This window comes from Coturnix japonica, chromosome 19 (genome assembly GCF_054131305.1).
Source record: "Coturnix japonica strain WE chromosome 19, WE-NBRP24, whole genome shotgun sequence".
Taxonomy (NCBI): Eukaryota; Metazoa; Chordata; class Aves; order Galliformes; family Phasianidae; genus Coturnix; species Coturnix japonica.
In genome coordinates this window covers 5,275,032-5,297,703 of record NC_140681.1, presented here as the reverse complement: position 1 = coordinate 5,297,703, position 22,672 = coordinate 5,275,032, and the positions used below count along the sequence as shown (strand labels likewise).

General features: G+C 43.2%; 1 protein-coding gene across 1 annotated transcript in view; it reads right to left on the bottom strand.

Annotated features, from left to right (window-relative positions):
* LOC146757824 (uncharacterized) overlaps positions 1-22,284 on the bottom strand; it is a 29,779-nt gene extending 7,495 nt beyond the window's left edge. Inside the window, exons 1-4 of the mRNA XM_085520249.1 lie at positions 22,130-22,284; positions 16,190-16,419; positions 7,219-7,352; positions 6,059-6,218 (exon numbers count right to left, since the gene is read on the bottom strand). Of these exons, the coding sequence (XP_085376375.1) occupies positions 6,059-6,207 (149 nt within the window). The 5' untranslated portion in view covers positions 6,208-6,218; positions 7,219-7,352; positions 16,190-16,419; positions 22,130-22,284. The remainder of the gene's footprint in view (positions 1-6,058; positions 6,219-7,218; positions 7,353-16,189; positions 16,420-22,129) is intronic.
* Between the last annotated feature and the right edge of the window lie 388 nt (positions 22,285-22,672).

Below are 22,672 nucleotides of genomic sequence, written 5' to 3'. Positions count from 1 at the left end.
TGGGGCCTTTTCAACCCCAGCCCATTCTGTGATTCTATGAACACACTCAGAATCACCACATGCTCTTCTCCAAATTCAGCAAGCTCAGGAGCTGCAAGAAGGAGTATGAATTCCTGAATCACACTGCCTCTCGTATTTTAAGCAGCCAACTAACAGAAAACTATTTGTGCTGCTTTACCTGCAGGTATGGCTACGGCAGGGAAGGACAACTGAGGAGCTCTGCAAGGAACTCACTTTCTTGGGAGCATCCACTGTTCCTGTGCAGCAGACTAAGCCTTCTCCACTCTGCATCCAAAATTAGGGATGTAGGAGGAGAACTGAGTCAGATCAGTTGGATTCTCTTCCAGGCCCTGCCACCAGCTCACTACGTGACCTTGCACAAGTCACTTTATCTGTTTGTGCTTAAAGTGTCTCATCTGCAAAACTATATTTACCTTTGTTAGAAAATGCACTCATTTATAGATATAGAACAATGAACACGAGCCAAATACTGCTGCCATCTTGCTCCTCCTGGCTCTCCATCTTTTTTTGACTGCATCATTAGGTGGTTTTCCCACTCTTAATAATCAGGGCTGCTTTTAATGGCCTGAGTGTTTTTTCTCCAGGTTTGTTTTTTTTTATGGCATCTATATAAGACAATCCAAGGAAACTACAGAATCATCTCTCCAAATTTCTCATCATGTCATTCTGCCAAAAACAATAGAAATATTTGCAAGCAGGTTGGATTCAGAACCTTCCAGAAAGGTCCCCGTGTCTCACCTGCACCACCACGTCCCTCCTCTGCTGCTCAGGAGTTCTTACACGCAGCCACATTGCTCTCTATGGAGTTCTTGAAATGGTCCTCCTATATTTCTCTGAAAAATGACCATTCCCTTAAAATACGGCACCTCCTCTCATGGCACACTGCGATGTGACTCAACAGCACCAGAGTCGCAACTCATATTTCCACAGGGTGCCAGCATCTCAGCATCAAAGTGCTGCTGGCTCTGGACTATCATCTGCGCTGTAATTAAATTGAATCCACTCCTTGGCTTGGCTTTATCCCTGAACAATACCAGCGTTTGAGTAATACATTCTCAGGGCACTAATACATCACCTGGGCGAACCCTGTCCATGATGTATTGGCGCAATACATCAGAGTGCACTCCCGCTATAAGGATCTATGGGCATCATACATCATCAAGGTGAGGCTGAGTAGTGATGTATGGCTCAGAAGATGGTACCGTGCAGCAGTGGACCAGGCCAGGACCAAGAGGATAAAGGTTGGCATGGCCGTTAGCTGATTTCCCAGTGTTATAATGCTGGCACTGACCCAGCATCTAACTTTAGCCCCTTATTTATTTATCCCAAAGCATCCTACCATCGGAAGCGCCTATCCTCGGATGCATCATTCTCACAGAGGTCTCAGGGGACTGCTGGTACACAATTAGCAGGAGTGTATTCTCAGCTTGATGTGGGGGGTTTTTAGCCCATTAACACTAATGGCAGCTGCAGCACCAAAGCTCCGTATATCACAGAAGACACGGACACATGCACACGCTTAGCTCTGTGCAAATCTCACCCATTCAAGAGGCACCTGAAGATTATTGGGAATAAAATAACCACAGAAAATTGATGGAAGCAACCACTTCATTGTTTTCCAATAATTACTTTCAAATATATAAAAATTAAACATATAAAATGTAGAAACACAAACCCACCCCAGCACATGGAGGCAAAGCCTTGGCCAGCCTGTAGGACATGAGGGGCACTGCAGAGCAAATTGCAAAGCATTGCTGGAATGCCTGGAGGCATTATCAGCTGGGGGAATGCTGCTTTAACCCACTGAGGCAGGAAGGAGGCAAAGAAGCATTTGCTGACAAAGTCCTTCCCTTCGCTCCTCATTTTACAAAGAGCAAAATAAAATTATAGAGCAATATAAGCCTCAGTGGAGACAGTTGGAGATGTTTGCTCAGGAGAAAAATGGCAGAGAATAACCTGAAATGAACCCCAAACACAGCTCATAGTAAGAACCCAAGGGAGATGCCCTTGCCATGGCTATATGCCATGCATCACTGGAGCCCGCACCTGGGCACAGTCTTCCAGTGCTTTGGACAGCAATGTCCTGGGGAGCAAAGGTGGCTAAAACCAATCTCCGTGCTCCATACAGAGTCACTCGAGGTCTCACATAAAGCAGACTTATTGCCCCCATGAAAGAAATAATAGATCTAATAAAATACTTATATCCTGGCCAACATCTCTGCCCAGCCTGGTGAGCCCCCAGGGGCAGTGAGTGGACAAGGCCAACTTACAATGTGTCCTCCTATCCCTCCAGCCCTGCAGCATGCAACTGCTGCCCCCAGAGACCACCACAAGGAGACCATGCTCACAACACACAGACATGAGGCTGTCATGGCCAGGGCTGCTGCAATTTGGGCACATCCCTCCCCTGCCCTGTGCACCCAGCTGCCTGGTTGGCAGCACGTGAACCCATGCTTTGCATCTGCATGAAGAGTTCAAGGCTGGCAGTGCTTAAAAATATAAGCACAGCTGCTTCCCTCCACAACTCCCCTCAAATCAAGCAGCCAAGATAGCTTTCTGAAAGAACGAGCTATCTTAAGGCACTGAGTGAAATGATTTCTCAGGCGCTCAATCTAGTTTTTGAAACAATCTGGAAATGACATTCTCATTAATTACACACCACGTATCTGGAAAATGACAGCACTACTGAGCTGACAGTGACAAGGAATCAGAAAATAGCTTGTGCAGGTGGAACAAGTCATGGACAAACCTTTGTGTCTATATGGAGGGGATGGACAGAGCTGTGAGGGGCAGCACTGCAGGTGCCCAGAGACCATTTGTGCAGCAGAGCCACAGTGAGCAGTGGGTGATTTCACCTTCCTGGCACTCACAGAGGGAACTTCAAGCAGCGTTTCCCCTTTAAAAACCAAGACAAGCTCAGCCTGGACAATCATTCATCTTTGCTTACTCCTTGAGCTTTGGTGCAGTGATTGCTTGCTGGGCTGGGAGCCTCCCAGCCATGTCATAGACCAAGAGGAAAGTCAGAGGTCTTCCCTGGGTTGAGTCCTGAGCGAGTCAATGGGAAGTAAATATAAACCATAAGCACTGAAGTAAGTGAAAATAAACTGTTTGGTGCATGCTTATACAATGACAGAAGTCTTTGCAAATTCATAAAATGGAGAACATGAAAAGCAGCAAATCCTTTTTAAAACAGGAAGGAAGTCAGGTAGGTGAGCAGGAAAAACAGCCCAGTAGTTAATGTGCTAATGTAGGACCTGGAAAACCTGAGTTTACAGGCCTGCAGTGGGCCCATAAACTTCTACATGCTATCACTGAAACTGGAGAACCGCACTCCATTACCCCCAAAACTCAGGAACTGCTTATAAGAACTTCAGGAATTGGGTTAAATCTCACCAAAAAGGGAAAACATGCCTGTTTGATGGAAGCCAACAGCACAAGGCAGGAAAGCTCACATCACTTGAAACCACAGCTTGCAAGGAACCCAAGCTGCCCAGGAGAACTGAGCCCACAGCTCCATGCAAGGCAACTGATCCCCTTCTACTCGCTCAGTGCATAAGAAAACAATACTCTGACCTTTAAGTAACAATTTTAGTTGTATCAAAAAACTGAAGTGACTTGAGAGCCATTTCTCTTGCTCCCTGGAATCATTTACAAGGGGATTTTTGCACCCAGGCAGAGCAAGCAGGCAGGTGGCTGCACCCAGGAGCAGTCCATGCAGCCAGAGTTTGTCTTGGCAGGGAGCTGCTGGCTTCCTTTGCATACAGGGAGCAACCCGGTTCTGCTCAAGAACTGCCTGGTTTAGGAACACGCACCTCAGCAGGTTGGAGCCCTGCAGACAGGCTGCTTTCGTGAGAGAGGGCGTGAAAACAGATCAAAGTCACAGAAGAAGTTTATTTTAAAGTATTTCCTACAGCCCGATCAGATTATGTTTTTTAAAAGTTCAATTATCTTCTGATAAACTCAGCGGCCAAATTAGGAAACTAAATACAATTATTAAAGCATAAGAGAATAATTTCAGATCTGCTACAAGTGCCAATTCAAACTTAACAAGCCCACAGATCCTGGCAAGTAACTCCACACAGATCACTCAGCTTCATTTCAAACTAGAAGACCAGATGAATGCCTGGGATATGACTTACATTGATTCTCATGTTTTTAATCAAAACTTACACAGTCCTTTTAGCTGGCCAAACCCAGAACCAAGATTTTGTAGAAAGGTATTCAATTTCTCTATGGAATTGGGGGATTTGAGCAACACCGTGCTGAGCTATCAAAGCAGTGCACAGAACTTACCTCCGGCGTGCAACGCAAAGCCTGAAAACTTGGAAGAAATATTCCACATAGTGCAGCATTTTGCAGAGCAATCTTTAATCCAGATGCTATCCCAGCAGCTGGGCTGATCTCAACAACTTCAGTACAGTTCTGTTGTGGTCTTTTTTTCCTGAAAAGAACTTCTAAACTCACATCTCGTTGGCCAGTAATTCTGAATTCCCATTCACCAAGTGACCAGCAATGCACCCTGCCATATAGCATATAGCCACGCTCACTTGGGAGCATGGCAGCTGATGTCCCACAGCACACACACATTCATCAGAAGGGAGATGCCCACAGCTGAGGTTATCAAGAGTGGAAACTTCAGTATGCAGCAGTGCTGCAGGTGAAGTTTCATCAGACACATTTAACCTTACATATCTTTGCATTTTCTCTCTTCCTGTAGGCAGCGTGGGCTCCTGGACATCACACATCAGTGGCACTAATGAGGAGCAGTGCTGACCACCAGTCAAGAGAAAACGATACCTAACACACCATCTCAGTCTGTAGGTTACTGATACCATCATGTTTAAAGGGCAAAGGCCCAAAAGCGCGAGCATGGGACCCTTGCCTTTAATAGGGTTGCCATATATACCCAAACCAAAACATACTTTTAAGCTGCCTGCATTTATAAATTCTTAAGGCCCATATTAGAAGGAAAGGGAAAACCTCCCATGCTGACAACTCCTCCCAGCAAGTTACAGAAAGGAGGTATTTAGGGGAGAACATGAATTCCAGCCCCTGATGGAAAAACACACTCCTCTTGCAGCGATTTCTGTTGTTGTATTTTTGTATGGGGGTTAAAAAAGGTTTGATTTTGCAGTTTAGCATGTTGAGGCCTCTCAGTGCTCGCTGTCGGAGGGTGCCGATTACCCAGCTTCATTCATCAAAGTGTCACTTTTCTGACAGCCATTAATAAATATACTGCCAGAGCCCCTCACACCTGGCAGCCATGGCACACTGCAACACACCGCTAACCTAATTTGCTAATTGCTGCTTTCCCCATTAATTTTAGTCCTGTCTTGTTTGGTGTTGACATGGAGGGAAAAAGAAGAGTGGGGAAAAAAAGCAGGCAAGAAAGTAAGTGTCGGGTGTTTTCTGATTATTTCTTCACTTATTCTTCCCCCCACCCTGAGCTCCCAGCCTATGGCTGCACAACAGTGGGGCTTGGGGTGCTCTGTCCTCCAGACATCATCGGTCTCAGCACTTCACACCTGCCAAAATCTCTATTCTGTTAATTCAATTCCCATCCACTCTCAAGCAGACATCACTCAGTTCCATTAATCATGTGATTTTTCTGATAAATATCCTCTTTAAGGCCCAGGTACAGCCCAAGTCCTTTGTGACTAAGCTGGACTGAAACGCAGGTCTCCAGCCGAGGTCAATTAAGACAAGGAGTACCAGACACATCAAGCCTTCAGGCAGTGATGAATTATTGTTGCAGCGCTAGTAAAAGTCTCCCTGCAGGACACTCACCAAGCTGTTGTACTTGGACCACACATTGGGGTCCATATGCTCCAAAGCTTTTCCTTGCCTGATTAGGTCTAGTGATGGCTGCCCGCACCCACTGCTCCAGCTATGCCTCCCCTTCTCAGGAACAGTGGGCTCTGCACAGCCATCACATGGCCACCAATGCTTGGTTAAGGACACAGACACCTGTGTTCTGCAGAGCTTTCCAGATCATTCATTCTTTTCTCCAATTAATGCAAGAAAAGGGTGCACTTACCCCACAGGTAAGGCCTGTGCGCATGCTCCTGTCCCCTCAGCCAGGCAGCTTGGGTCCATCGTTCTTGGTAACCAGAGCTTCCCACTGCCAAGACACTCAGACCACAACCACACAACATAAGGAATGGTCGTCTCAGTCTGGGACAGCATCCACTGCCAACCTGTGCCAAATACAAGAATTTGGGATGCTTCCTTAGTGTTGGGAGGAAAGGAATGAAGGTGGCCAAGTTCCACCTTAAGCGGGTGATTGCAGTCTGCTAAACCCACAACAAATAACCGAGTCTCAAACACAATCCAAACACAGGGCATGTTTTAAAATTGCTTGCAATGAGACACTAGTAGATATGAGCATGAGAGGTTTTGCTGCTTCTGAGCAGACTTTGGTGCAAAACGCATGTTTTTTTCCCTAAAAGAAGCAGAAGGTTTAAACAGTTTTAAATTGGATAATGCTACAAGAAGGCTCAGACTGTTTTGAAATGATGAATTTCAAAACAGGTAAGAAAACCCTCCTTTGAATCAGGATTACTACAATGATATTAGAGGATTAGCACAGGTCTGGAAGCAAGATTCAAGCAAACCTGCCAATTCTGGACATTGGACATTTTGACTGCCTTTGAACCCGTTAGCTATTCTGACAGTTAAAACTGTGCTGCCATGGCACAGCCCTGCTCCCAGCACTTTTACCCACAGCTCTCCCTAAGCTACAGGTGAGATCTGTTTGTATTTCCTTTAGCACAGAAGGGCCAGGCTGGCACACACTCACCTTTATGGCTCGTTGCTACTCTGCCAGGAGCAGGACCCACAGGCCAAGCCTTCCAGGAGCCTTATAAGTCAAACGCACTGTCCTGTTCCAAGTGGAGTTAAACAGGCCCAGTAAAAAGTAACAGCACTTCAGCTTTTAGCCAAAAGCCTCCATTCACGGCCCTTTAAAGTTAAATTTACTGCCTCCATTTAGCAACATCCCTGTGAAACTCCCTCCTGGTTCAGAACAAAACTTGCGTGCAGTTCAGCTGCGCTGTGGCAAACAAAACGTTTCATCCTAGGGATCCAGCCACGCATCTGTCTGCCTTCATTCAGATCTCTGTGTCTCTTTATCCCCTTCGGTTTTCAACAGCTCCAAGCAACCAGATAGCACAGCTCGTCCTGCTCCCCACTGCTCACCTTTCTGCTATGGCTGAAGAGCTGATCACAAGGAGGAAAGCCACCAACATGTCTTTTTCCCCTATGACAGAAGTGGATGCAGCTTTATTGAGCTTCTTGGGCTGCGTCTTCCACCACAGGCAGATCAAGAAAAACTACACGGGGCAGAGAATGAGTAAAATGATCAATGCTCTGCCCTGGAGTATGATAACTCCCATTTTTCAGAAGTCAAGGTTAGCTCAGGGCTTTAACTGCTCTGCAGGATCACCCCTGCCCTTTGAAGAACCAATTCATTCCCTTGCACGAGGCTCACTGTGCCCTGACCCATCACACCACTGCATGTGCCACATGCTTTCTGCACACACACAGCCTTCGTGCTGAAGCCAAAAAGCAAGAAAGCAAGCAAGCAAGAAAAAAGTTTAGTGCATTTCCTAACAAAAGAGAAAATAAGGGAAAACATTCTGTTGAAAAATATCAGGTCAAATGGAGAAGGGAGTCCTTTCATCTTCCATGCTCTGGGTTGGTTTTATTACACTGCAAAGCCATTTTACTGAATTAGTATCGTAATCATGGCAGGATAATGGGGGTATGGAGCACTGCAGCACTAGCCAGATCCCTCAGCTGGTACAAACCAGCATGGCTCCATTAACTTCAGTGGAGCCAATTTATATCAGCTGAGGATCTGCCCTTTAGTTTTTACTACAGGAAAGCCAGACTACAAATGGGAGAAACCTATATTAAAAACAAATATCTTCAATCACAGCAGCAAGAATGTAGAAAATATTGGCCGAGTCAACTTTTATAGCAATGTTTTCTTTCTCTCCCAAGTGCTCAATTTTGAACACTCCCCTATAAAATTTTCCAAGCCTGGAGCAACTTTCCTCTTTCCTTTGGTTAAAACCCACCTCACCTGATGGAGGCAACGAGGCTCTGGAGATGCTCAAGCCCTTTCCAGAGCAAAGTAGGGCTTAGGGAACTGGTAGCATCCCTGCACTGAGCCATCTCAGACCTCCAGCCTGCCAGCAGGGCAGTTGTGAAAATGGAGATTGGGCCACAAACATCTGCTCTTCTTGGGAAGCGTGACCCCTTCCCACAAGGAGAAGGTTACTCCAACAGCCCCCTTTAGGAATGCCACTGGGTCCCTCAAATGAAAGCGCACAGAAGAGCTCAGGGCCCCTCAGCAGCCTTGCAGTAAGCACCTTTTGTTCAAAGCCCAGAGCTGTTAATTAAAGGCTGGTGATTAATGATTAAACTCCACGTGGTTCCCATCTCAGGCTTAAAAAGTCCTCAGGATGCTGACTTTGCTGAAGGTTTCATTGTGAAGTTCTGGGATGTGAGGGGCTATTTATAGAGAAGTCCATCAGAGCACTGAAAGGAGGTGCTCCTTCCACATAATTAAGAAGAAAAAGAAAAAAAAATACAAATTCCAAAAAGCATAAAGGTCAAATATTTAGATGAGGTAAATAAGCGATCTGCCTGTATGAGCTGCAGCCAGAAACGAGAGACTATTTCTGTGTGTGCTTTCCCCAGCTGGGCACATTCAGTTCTTGGACTCGGGTTTCTACAGGCAAATATTCTCCTCTCCCAGGGAGTTCAGAATTCATTGTCCATAAAGATCATGGATCCTCATGCCATATTGCATTCATGAATAACGAATACAAAGGATTTCTACATGCAGGATCTGATGCGTGGATAAGGGCAGCATTTATCCATCCTGCTCACACCCTGGCCTCTCTGCACCCAGCTCAGCCTGAGTGGCACAGGCAGTGGAAATGAAAGCTGGAGATCTCTGATTTCTACATTGTTGTGGATTAATGTTTTTGGAAGCTTTGAAAACCGACTGAAGTTTAAATTATTTTAAGACACTGGTAATATAAATAATCTGGGTTCCTAGCTTTTGGTCTTTGCTGACCCATGACAGGCCAGGTTTCTTTCCTGATTATAAACTCTTTCTCTGACCACATTCAATTAAAGAAGGTTGGTTTTTCCTATGAATGTTTGGAACAAACCTCTCTTCTTACAGAAATGTATATACTAGAACTCTTCCCAAAGCTAATAGCTCCTCATGGCACTGAATAGCTGAGTACCATACCAAGTCATACAAATGTTTTCACAGCTCCTCGTTTGCTTCAGCTCAGCAACCCACAAAATCTAGGAAATGATGGTTGGAAGGGCCCTCTGATCCCACCTGCTGCTCCGTACTGTTGCCAGCATTAGGCTATGGTTTTAGTTCCACAAATAAGATGTGCTGCTTTGTCCTGCGCTATACCCATACAGTTATTTCTTAACCAAAGGCAGCTGTGCCGCTCAAGCATGATTTGCCCTTCATAAACCCATGCTGATTTTTCAGATTCTCACCTTGTTCCTTCAAACCCACAGGTCTGAAATTCACCTTTGGGTGGATTCTCTCGGACCCATACATTCAAATACATCTGACTTCTCTGACAAGCCCCTGAACGCCCGTTCCTCCACTTTTGGCTGCCCTTTTCCTTCCCATGATGGTTTTGACAAGAACTTCATGTACGTTTTCTTTGGTTTCACAACAAATGCATCAACCATAAACCTCTGCTGAAACACCGTATTTTCAAAACACAAGCTGAAACAAATCAATGTCTCCTCACATAAATACTGCCAAGTCTGAGTCCCACTGCCACCATTTTACATCTTCCAGTCTTCCCATGGTGCAAAAATGTTTAATTGTGGTTTAGGGTTTTATCTCTCCCCAGCCTTCAATTGTAGTTATGGGATGCATGTTAGATGCATTTACATTGAAAACGTAGATAGGAGATCTCAGAGCTTAGTTATGCCCTATCACAGTGCTGTATATCCTAGATAGCTTGCATAGGTTTCAAGAGATTGCAGATTATTTTTATCCCCTTTTCTCCTCGGTAGTTAGCAAAAAATTTGGGTACTTGCAAGTTTTCCTCTTGCGTAAGGGGAAAAGGACTGACAGCGGAGTCAATGAGCAGATCCTGTCTGTTCACAAAGGACACTGAACGTCCCTTGTTCCCTTCCATGGCATTAAATATGAGAAAAGATTGCTGTGCAGAACTGCCCACACTGTGGCTCTTCTGATCAGCTCTCAGATCCAAATCCTCCCTCTAGTTTTTCTGACAAAACTATATTCGCAGTATATTTTGCAGTGCTATCACTTTCCAATTTCATGGTCTTTCTACAAATATAGTTTATAAACCAGTCCGAAGCTTTTCCATGTATTCCACATGTGCCTGTTTCATATGCAGAAATATTTTGGGGTTTTGGCTGGTGGCTGCTATCATTTGAGCTATGTGGTTTCAAAAATGTCTTCTTACAACTATCCTAGTAAAGGAGTGGCACTTCTGCTTAGTCCATAATGTTACATGACTGGAATTCATTATATGGTTTTCTCTGCTTTGCTTTAGCTTGTGAAAGAATGCATTTGCAACACAGTGCCCCGGGCAGTTCATCAGCACCAGGGCTCAATCCCAGCATGACAGACATTACAGAGTCATGGAATATTCAGAGATTATATTCAGGTTACCGACACTGTGTGTATATCCTTATCCATCCTAGTGATGGTTCTCCTGGCTCCATGATTAAGATAAAAAGTGCTTCCAGGGAAAGGAAAGAAAGGAAAAGGAATGGAAGATGCCTTTCGTGGTTAATTAATGCAAGCCTTGAATACTAAAATGGGATGAGTAATGTGACTTTTGAAGTTTGGCTACATGGAGGGTAAAAAAGCTCACATGTATGTTTGACCTGGTTCAAAGCTTTAACTGACAAAAGGCCTAAAAAGACATGAAATAAAATTCCTGCTCTAGATAAAAATGGTCGTTTATGTTTAATGTAGGATGTTATAGGTACAAAACTAGGCATAGGAAGATTCCCTCTCTCTTTCCAGTCCTCCAGGACATGTGCAGAAACCAAAGTCCTTACTGTATGGTAGAAAAGAGAAGAGTGAAAATGCAATCGAGCTGCTCATTTTTCAGAATAGATTTGACTTGAATTACTCCTGTTTCCAACAAATAGCTCTGCACTGTCAACAGCGTGATCTATGACCATCCTTTCTGTGGACCCTACAAAAGGACAGCAGGTTTCCAAAGAGTGAGGAGGAAGATATGGCTCTAAACCAATGTTTCACCCAGACTGGCTGTTTTTGAGTGAGGTCCAAAAATGTCAAAAGGAAGGTAACCCACAAGAACACAGCATCTTATTGAGCAAGTCTGTAACATTTTGGCAGAGAAAACTATCATCTGCTACTACTAGTGCAAACATTCAGAGCTCTGCATGACCCGCAAAGCCAAAGAAAGCAAGCATAGGTTACATTAAAGACTTTAAACTGAATGTAAAAGAATAACACTTCAAATCAGACATATTCCAGTGGACTGCCTTCCTGAAGTAAATCCAGCAGCTCTTTGGACATCAGTGGGTTACTCCTTGTTGAACTGAAAGAAAAGTTTTGCCTGATGCTCTTAACAGTTGTAGCAGAACACAACCGTCTGGGTCCAATTCCCCACTGATAGGAGCCCTTCGTTACCACAACTGTAAAATACCTATTTCACAAGAAAGTTAGAAAGCCAGCATGAAGTGCCTTTTTGTGCTGACAAATGCCATTACAATGAAGTATCACCTAAACTCAAGTCTCGCCAATTCCCTTTGTTTCCAATTTTCACACACACCAAAGACTTAAGCAAAACAAGTCAGTAATGTGACAATGGAAGATAAATGTATAATGCATGAACACCAGAGGAAGAGAGTTAGAAAGCAATTGCAAGTACAATGAATAGGTCCATTCCAGAATGGGAATAATTAGCCCTTTAATTAAACTTATCTTGCTGCTAGACAAGAGCAATGCTCAGCAACACCTGGCCTGGAATGTTCCCGTCTCTGCAGGCAGCAGATGGAGCACACAGACATGATCCACCTCCCTCCTACCAGGGACACGGTTGCCTGTGCCAGCAATTAAGGTCTGGGACAATGTCTGAATTATTGTGAACTCTGCCAGATATTTCCTAGTCCGATTTGTTCTCGGTAGGTAAAGCAGGACTTTTCTTGCTGCTGACAGTCCCCTCTTCCTTACCTTCCTCTCTGCCATTCTGAGACATGCTCCCCTTTTCATCCTTGGCAACGCAGAAATGAACTCAGATTTTGCAGCGACTTGCATGCACGTATTTCTCAAAGACCTCAGCGGGGCTTTGCTGGAACAAACTCATCCAGGTAGCAGCAAGTGCAGTCCTGAAGGTGTTAACCTCCAAGATAACTGCTTCTTGGACCCTCTGGTACACTGATGGGGAAATCAATGAGATGTCAGGCCTTGGGGGATCCTTTTCACATCCCTCCTGAAATCATTACAATTAATGACAGAAACGGGGCAGCTAAAAGCCTGTTTGATTCTGTGACCTTCCTCCAACCAGCAGCCAGCCTGGGAAAAACAAAAAGTAGGAGCAAGTCAAGCAGCCTTAGCAAGATACATAACAACATATTCAGTATCTAGTGATAACATTATTCCCATGTATCAGGATACCGGAACCCAGGCAAACTTCTATCTCCCATTACTGCATGGCAAACAGCTCCTTAATGTAACCATATGTCATATGAAAAAGTATCATCTTTTGTTTATATTAAATTTGCAACCTGATAAATCATTACGATGTCTTTCATTTTCTCTTGTGAGAAACACAATGATCAAGTTCTCCCTACGTGTTTCCTCCTGGCAGCTCAGGCTTTTATTCACTTCTATCACAGCAGAGATTCCTTTTCCAAGCTGAAGAATCCAAAGTTTGCATCTCCATACAGTGTGACTAATTATTTTGCATTTTTACATCACCTTTGTTCCCCTTTGCTCTAACTTTTCGATTCCCAACATGTATTTGAGATAAGAGGACAAAAAAAACCACTGTCTATTCAAACTGTATACACACCAAAGGACAAAACCAATGCATGTTTCACTCCCCTAAAACATTCAACTCGGAAAGGTTTCCTGGTTGGTTTGCAGCGAAAATGTGCATGAATTTTCCACCCAACAGATTCAGTTTTAATGAGTAATGTTCTTTATCTGAGCATTTAGTCAAGAACCAAATAAAAGATTATCCAACGCTCTTCGTGTAATTATTTTGCCTATCCCACATATCTACAGCATCCATCACAGCGGGACTTAAGATTAAATGGCACAAGGAAAGCAGTTTCTGCCATAGCACCATCAGCACAAAGGGGACTGTTAAAAGTCCTGAAAAGCCAAAACTTACTGCCTTTAAAATCTAGATTGCAAAACCAATGAGAAGAAAAAAAGTTCTGTAAGGATAAGGATAGAAACACTGGGAAATGTAAGGCTCACACTGAGGCATTAGAGTTGGTTGAATAATAATAAAACTAGACTCATTAATATGTTCACAAATAAGCATGCCAGATTTCTGGGGTGACATTAATCATGGCTCGCAATTATTCACTTGAAAAATCAGCATGAGAAAATGAAACATGATGTTTCATCCATTTTAGTACGCTTTCATTCTGTGAAAATTCACACCAGAATTTAGTGACTATTATTCTCTTGTTAGGAAAGGTTCTCTCATCCTATGCAGTAACATTGATTTGGAGTCTATTAGAACTAACCGAAAGAGAAAAACAGTGTTCTGAGGTAAGCTCATCCAATTCCAAGAAGGAAAAAAAAGGCATTTTATTAATAAATTAGAATATTAACCACTAGACAGAACAAAGCGACTGAGTTTCTAACTGATTCTTCACAGGAAGCATTTTATTTGGAGCACTACGTATTTTTCAAGCATGAGACAATCATTGACCATAAACAAGAGCATAATGGCTAATAAAGTGATCTATAAGTCAGCTGTGTCCATTTGTTGGAATATTCTGCTTTGTTTCATCCCCTGTTTAAAAGGAGGAGGAGACAGATAAAGTAAAAGTAGATAAAGGCTCTACACACAAACCAGGCAGCTGGAGGGAGGTGGCTGATTGCTTTACTGAAATATATTCACAATTTTGTTACTGGGATGGAGATATTTGCAGTTAACATTTGTGCATCAGCAGCTGCTAATATTGCACCCCAAAGCCCACAGTCCCCAATACTTTCAACTCTCCAACACAAACATCTGCAAACACAGTGTAGTTGGGGTCAGAAGATGTCAAAACCTACATCTTTCTTCCAAGTATTTCTGGCAATATCCTTGAACCATGATCCCTGTCATTGGTCATGTATGACCAGAGTTCCTCAGGGCACAAAAGGAGAGGCAGCTCCATACTCCAGAAATATTACATCCAAAATGCCAGTTGTGCTTCTGGATAGCCAGGAGACGAAAGCTGATTCTGATCACCAAGCAATAAGGAGACCATGGGGTGGAGGTAAGCAGATGGTCCTATCTGAGAAAAGGACACAGCCTCACATCTGTTGGATCATGGATCCATTCACAGTTCAGACCTTGCTTCCAATCCCTGCCCCCTTGCCATATCTCCCTTCCTTTGGCTGCAAAAGCCTGCAGCAGAACCCAGCAGCCCAAGGAGACACTCTGCTCATAGCATCCACAGTCTGAGCACAATTAGAAACACAAATTGACCATTACGTCCTTTATTAATCTACTCTAATTTTTATGGTGTGAAAACACCCAATTCCACTGCTTTGGCTACTGGCCCCGAACATAACAAGTTACATGGGGCTTGTCTCATCAAAATATCATCATGTCTAAATAGAGGATCTGTCTGAACCACAGTGAAAATGAGTAATGATCACAATTATGGGCCGTATAACAGTCCAATAAAATCTAATTAAAATGATCCACATCCCATCTGCCAACAGCACATAAGCAACACCATCCACTGGGGGGGACAAAGGGGGAAGTAAATAACATTGTCTTCTTTTTTAAAATACCAAATATTTCAAGATGAAAAAGCTACGTGTATTTTATCACCAGCGCCAAACTGTGCTGCCGAAGAACTTCTGTGATGACTTAGAACAATTCCTTGCCCTAAAATTATGAGATATTTTGGGGGCTGCTCCATGAGAGAGCATCCCATGAAGAAGTTCCCTCAAAACAAACTTCTCAACAAGTCTGTGCAGTTTGAGTCCCTAGGCACATTTTCAATTGAATTTAAGCACTGAAAATCCAGGCTTTTAGTAGATCTTAACGACATAAGTACATCTGTACCAGAAATGACTTTGGGGCATCATTCCACCGGTTGTTCTATTCTCAGGACAGCAGGCAAATAAAAATAGCATCATGTCTTACTTTCCATCTCCAAATTTGGAACCTTCCTGGGCTTTCTACAGCCGGTAATAAAAACAGTTCAAGTGACTTTCCACCTCCCTTTCTCAGGCATCTGTTCTCTGCTTTGAGTCTGTGAAGCTAATACTATGCTTTCTGATTACACAAACTATGAGGTTACCAATAAGAAAAGTTGTCAGTGGGCAAAACTGTATCACCTTACTACCCAAGAGCAGAAAACATTTAGACTAACAACATGTTCCACTTATCATCCTATATGTTTAAAGGAAGAACCAAAACAGAAAATACTGAAGTTCAGGGGGAAAAAAAGAGTGCTGAAGTCAGATTTGGGATGGAAGCTAGAATACATTTTCTTACTCGGAGGTGCTATGAAGTGCAGTACAAAGCCATGACTGGAGAGAAACCAGGGTGAAAGTAAAGAGGGAGAAAGATGGAGACCAGTAAGTGTAGGTGCTTCAATGCACTTGAGATGTCTTTAGGAATGGTGAAGATTACCCTCAAAGCAATACTCGGAGTTTGAATACTTTTCCATATATTAAAGAGAAGTGAAGTGAAGCTGGAGACAGCCCACCCCAAACTGCAGGCAGCAAAGCTCATGCTAGGTTTCAGTACGTTTGTCTGACTGTAGCTTGAGCTTTGTTACAAGGAACCAACCAGTTTTGGATCTAGATGCTGTCTAGAACCCACCTTGCGGCAGCCCTACGGAACAGCAGCAAATGTGCACTGCTTTAGCTGAGCTATTTACCAATGCCAAAAGTTAGGATCACTCTTTTAATACTTACTTTAATTGCATTTGTGTTCTGTAACCGATAGCTTGATGAAAGGATGAAAACTCCTCCTTTTCTCCATAGCGCAGCTATTCTTTATGGTCAGCTTCGGCCTTGCGGAGTAGACGGTTGCTGGTGATTTGATCCGCATCCTTGACCTGTTGCTGATACCAGCATTCATCCAAGCATGGGTAACAGTCTGCAGCACTGGTTCCTTGAAGTTAAATCATCCTGAGCAGTTCATTCTGCATTTACAAAAACAGATGCAAAAAAAATAGACGTGATTCAGTCTAGAAGCTGTGGGACCATTCCTTAGTTCAGTGGGAACTCAGCTTTCACTCCAGCTCTGGTGTTTTCATTCAAAAGAAATGTTCCTTGTTTGCATGATATCATCCTAAATGTATCTTGCAACCTCATCCTGTTATCACTGACTTGAGAACCACAGCCTTGGCGAGCTCCTTGAGTGCTTGTCCCAGGAGCGCACATGCTGTTGCCCATCCTCTGTTCTTCCTTCACATCAACTACAACTGCACTCTGTGTGCTAAGTCCAAAAATATTGCTTTTATACTTGAAGTTAAGAATGCTCTCTCTTGAAATTTTATTCAACAATCAATTTGTATATATAATCCTATGAATGTCTCTATGTCAAGATACCAAAGCCACCAATGAAAATGAATTTTCTTCTACCTGAATACCTCAAAGATGGAGTCTATTTTGGCATGATCTACTATTATTCTCCGTCCATCTGCAAAATGTTTCTGTCACAGCTGCCCTACTACTGCAGACTTTCAGCACCTTACTGCTTATTTACATAATTTTTGGCCAAGCTGAAGTAGTGCAATTCTCTTTTAAAGATGCTGAAGCCTTCACAGCTTTGCTTTTACTGTGCTTGCTCAAACCTCTATAACCCCTGACTGACAAAGAAGTTCAGGAATGCAGAGACACAACAGTGGTCTCCAGCGTAAGTGTTTTGATAAAATGAAAGAGGAAAAGTACATATTATACACATCACCTCTGGGAAACAGTAATCACAAAAGTTATTAAACATTCTGTCAAAGGCTCTGCAGACTCTTTTTCTCTTTTGGTTTTGTTAGCAATAAAGGCAGCTTGCTAATATTTGTCACTTTCAAATTCATAATTTACTACTCAAAAGGCAGCAAAGATACATTATATTTTCATAAAAGACTATGAAGTTGTCCAATTTTCCAGAGCTGCAGGAGGACTGAAACGCTGTGCGGTGGCACAGGTCCTTTCATGCATTATGAATAGGGTGATTTTACAATTCAAAACAACAGTTCTCACCTTTCCCACTGCCTAGCACGGCTGGGCAGTGCTTTAGGAGACACTGCATCTTTCAGGATCAAGAAATGCACACCCCTTATGAAAGCAAAGGGATTGATAAGAGACTGATGGAGGCACTCAAAATACAATTACTGTGTTTGGGGATGGGATTTGGTGCTTTTGTCCACAAATCTCCTTGAGTAGGAATAATAGTACTTCAATGGTCTGAAAAATTGTGCTGGAAATTACTGGGATCCAAGTTTTCATTGCTTCCTCTGAGTCAGTAACCTACAGCAGAGGCAGGTGAATTTTAGAACCTCTCTTGGTGTATATTGATGGCGTTGATGTAGAGGATTTGGCTACCCTAATTCCCATGGCCACGGCATATTATCTTCAAGTTGCTCCATTAGTTACCATACTTTACAGATTAATATAATATATTTGGATTTCCTCATTACAACAGGCTTTGATTGGCTTCAGGTGAGGCCAATCTCTTTGGCTTGATCTCATGGAGCCTCTGCTGTAAAACTGGGAGTTGCATTCACAATACAGTTCTTTCTGCAGCTAGAACCCAGAACTCACCAGGCACCCCATTGCCATAAAATTCTTATCAACTTAATATCCTTCAGACCTACACACAGCATATGCTTAAAACAAGCTGAAAAGGGTTGCTGGTTTGCCTACTGCCTGCAGTCAAGCCTCAGTCTTTTCCAGTTCTTGAAACAAAATCTCACATCTGCACACTCACTGAAGCCAGCTTTGCCTGACACATCAGAGCAGAATTCCATTTTTTCCAAGCTCCATATAGACACAGAGCACAGTTTCTTACTGTACTGTTAGCTCGGATTGGCTTGAGAAAGGTTTATTTAAATTCTTTCGGGGAAATTGGAGCCCATAGACACCGAGTTTGCTATCCGTATACATTCCAAGAGACACGCCAGCCCTCATCGCATCCTGCAAGAAAAGCTCCCATGTGAAAATTAAAGACAGGTTCTGAAAGCTCCCTCTTCCTGAAGCACTGATTCTGCTACACAGTTAATTCTGCAAGATTTGAAACTCTACTCTCTGCTTTAACGTCCTCCTTTTCCTACAGCCTTGAAAATGTCCACTGACAACCATTCGTGATGCACTTTTTCACTACAGATTAAATCCTTTCCCCTGTTTTCTTCCCTCCCATTTTGAGAGAGCTTATTTCCCAACCTGTATTTTGTACACTTAAAAAAAACCCTGAAATAATTCCAGATCTTAAGTCTGCTCAATAGAAATATTTATTGATGAAAAAGTTCACTGTAAATGGGTCCACCTATGGAGAACAACAGCAAGCAAATAGCAAACATATAAAATGGGCCATATGACATACATGCATAATGGGAGGGAAGAAGGAGCTGTATTTGCAAAACAAACATCTGCATTTCCTATAGTACATGTAGGTCCCCATGTTGCCACAGAGAGGGCAGTGAATTATGCATCCTTCTATGGTCAGAACTATGGGGGGGCTACAACCATATGAAAAGGGCTGGAAAGACCAAGTGAGTAAGGGAGAAGGAAGGTTTATTACATCAAATGAGATTCAATACTAACACAGCTCACTCCTATAGATCCTGAATCCAATATCCTACATGAGACGGATAATGATATAGTCAGTGGGAGGTCCTTCTAAGAAGGGGAAATCTGCAGTTATATTTTTATACAATTTTTTTTTTATCCCTTTCTATCTTGAGCCTTTGCAGAAGAAATGGGACGTTTGTCTCATCTCTGCTTTTATCACACACACACACAAGAGACCAAAGCCAGAAATCTACATTAAAGTGGCATTCTATCAGGAGCATGAGAGTCCAGCTAGGAAAAGAAGGCAATGGAGTTTCCTCGGTCATACTGGCTCCCAAATTAATTCAGGCATTAAATAAGTATTGAGGTGTAAAGGGCCAAATTCCCAACTTGTGCAATTGAACCTAAATCCCCTGGCTTATTTTTGACCCATCCACAGCAACGTTACAAACTGCCTCCACATATTCATATGCACCTTTGCATATTGTAATTCCCATTTTGTAGCATATTCCCATTTTGTAACAATCAGGACAGCAGAGAGAAGATATCCTCAGGTCCTAATGAGCAGCGTTAAGATTACATAGGGAATTTTAAAAGATATTAAAACAGGGTCTTTTGTGTACATTCCCACTGGTGCGGCTTCCATGTTGGCTCATTGTGCAGAAAGCAAAGTAAGATGGCATTGCTGTGATCATCAGCATGAGCTCAGCCACAGAAAGGCTCCAATACTTGCCAGCACAGATCCAGAAGTACAGTAAATACAACTCAAACAGTGGTTTACAAGTAGTTTCCAGGACTAGTGGATCTATGGGTACATATTACACATCAGCGGTTGGCCCAGATGATCGTGGTGGTCTTTGCCAACTTTAAACCTTCTATGATACATTAGGAGCTAACTTAGCTGTGTTCTTTTTACTGTATAAAAATAACCAGCTCTAACAGCTAAGTCACATACAACACAAAAGAGAAATTACTCGTTAAAAAAAAAACAGATGAACTTTATCATAATAAAGAAAGGCATCCCTGTTAATTGACCTGCAGCCAGAAGTAAACTGAGACCCTTCCTTTTGATCAGTGTAGGCTTGTTTTTAGTACAACACACTAATGTTGGCTTCACATTTTGGCATTCACAAAAAGCTGAGCTGGGGTTGCTACTGCAGTAAGTTATATCAGCACAAACACATCTGTCCAATGGCACATCAATACAAACAGGACATCTGGCCTCTGCTTTCCGGGACTCTGCAGACACCACTGTGTGCAGAGCATAAATATTTATATGTGACGTGTTTGTGAAGACGTGTGTGCACCCAGGACCAGCCAGACCTACTTAATCAGCTAGTTTGAAAACTTCATTGCTTTCAGATAAAAAAGGAAACTGTATTAACATATCAATAGTATATACATGCTGAGAGAGTGATTACCCCTCACATCTTCTGGATATCCAAGCACCCAGACCCAGCTCCATTAAGGCCCTATCTTAAATATTCTGTCTCGGCATCTCTCATTTCTCTCCCACTCTTTCTTCAGACTTTCTTCTCTCTTATCTGCCATTCGTCTTTACCCTCTTCCATCTGTCTCATTTCTCCCCTTTCACTTCCCTTGCTCACCCATCTTTCCCTTCCATCATTCATCACTCCCTTGTCCTCCTTTCCCTTCCCCCATTCTCTTTCTCCCTTCCCCTCCTGCTCTCCCTTCTCCCACCCTATTTCTCTAAGCCTCTCTTCGCTTGAAGTTTCCACCTTGTGGTTGTGTACTGCTGACTTCACATTTGCTGTGGTGTGAACTTCACATCTGTGAGTGGATGACAGGAAAGATTAATAACCCCGCGCTCCCCTTCTCCTTGACTGTGGGCCTATCTAATGAATAAATATATAAATAAATAACAGAGCTTAAAAATCACTTAAATAGAGACCCAGAGCCTGAGAGAAAACAGCATTTTGCTGAATCTAGACTTTAAAATAAAAATAAAAACAGCAACAAAAAACCCTGCAACCTCTAATGATCTCTAGTTTACATACTCTGCATTTTTTTTTCCCGAAATACTTTATAGGAGGAAAAAAGAAAAGTTAGAGGCAATGAAACGAGCCCTTCCTCCTGAGCCAATTAGAGGAAGAGTGGTTTAAAGGCAATGATATGGAAGATGTAGGAAAAGCATGGTAAGTCACCCAGACGCCCTGCAAAACACCGAGCTGTCACACATGGCATCAGCACAGGAGCCATCAGTAACGATGCATGGTGCCATGGTGCTGGAACAAGGCCTTGCCTGCGGTCAGCTTCTCCATGCAGGACAAAAACTGCCTATGGCTCCAGACCTGATCACACCACACACAGCAGTTTGCCCACATAGGTGGTTCCCTTCATGGTTTAGGTTTCGCTACTTTAGAATCAATTCTTCATGTATAAGTTGATCATTCGACTTAGTTAAGTCTTAAAAAAGCCAGAGGTGGGCACAGTGAGGAGCTCTCATCACCTGCTGCCCCCAGCCCCAGCATCATAGAAGCACCAAGGTTGGAAAAGATCTCCAAGGTCATCCAGTCCAACCACCCACCTACCACCAATATTTCCCCACTAAACCATATCCCTCAGTACAACACCTCCACATTTCTCAAACACCTCTGGAGACATTGACTCAACCCCTCCCTGAGCAGCCCATACCAGCATCTGACTGCTCCTCCTAATATTCAACCTGAATAGACTGGGAGAATCCCCACATCAGCACCTCTTGAATATGTTGCATTTTTTCACAAGCATGGGGGAAGGAGAACAGAGGTCGGAACTATCATGTTTATACATGGCCTCAAGAAACAAAAAGCCACTGCTTGAAAGCCCTAACGCAGCAATAATTCAACCTCTACTTCTCACAAGTGGGCACCCCGTGTTCACAGCATTACTGCTTCCTGACTCCCATGGAGATAGACCTGGCCTTGGTGAGCTGAGGCCTGGGTTACCCTTCAAATGACACCACACCAGCCACCACCACCACACCCTGCACCTCTTGCAGAAGGCAAATCCGGTCATCCAAGCACTCATCTGCCTTACCACAATAAAAAAAAGGTTGTTAAACTAACTTTAACAGATAACTGTAATGATAATAACAACTCATGTGACAGACATAAGCCAACCTACCTTGTTTAATTGCCTTGAGGAGGTCAGCAGCTGCCGATAACACAGACAAATGGAGCACATGGACATGGAGCACATCCCCACCAACACGCAGACACCTGGGGGCTTTCACTCGTGCAGATTTACCTGCTAAGATCCCTCCAGTCTCGTGGGAAAACCTTTAGAGAGAAGATAGATATTCTGACATCTTTACATAAATATGCATGCGTCACACATGTTATTTAAATGGTAGTTTTAAGATTACTGTTGTTAACGAAGGAAAATGCTGGCCCTAATCCTGCAGTTTTCCTTCAGTAACACCCGCAGCTGTGTCCTGCAGGACCAGGCTCCATGCACTTCATTTCAAAATGCTATTCCTGCCTTCTCATTTCAAAATAAAGCTATTTTTCCCTTTTGAAACTTCGCAATATCTGTGAACAATAAACTGCTCCAAAATGACGGTGACCTTCAGGTTTTAGATTTGAAAAGAGTCCTAGAAGGGAGAAATAAATGCAGTGTAAATAACCACTGGGTAATTAAATTTATTTTTTACATAGCATCAAAGTT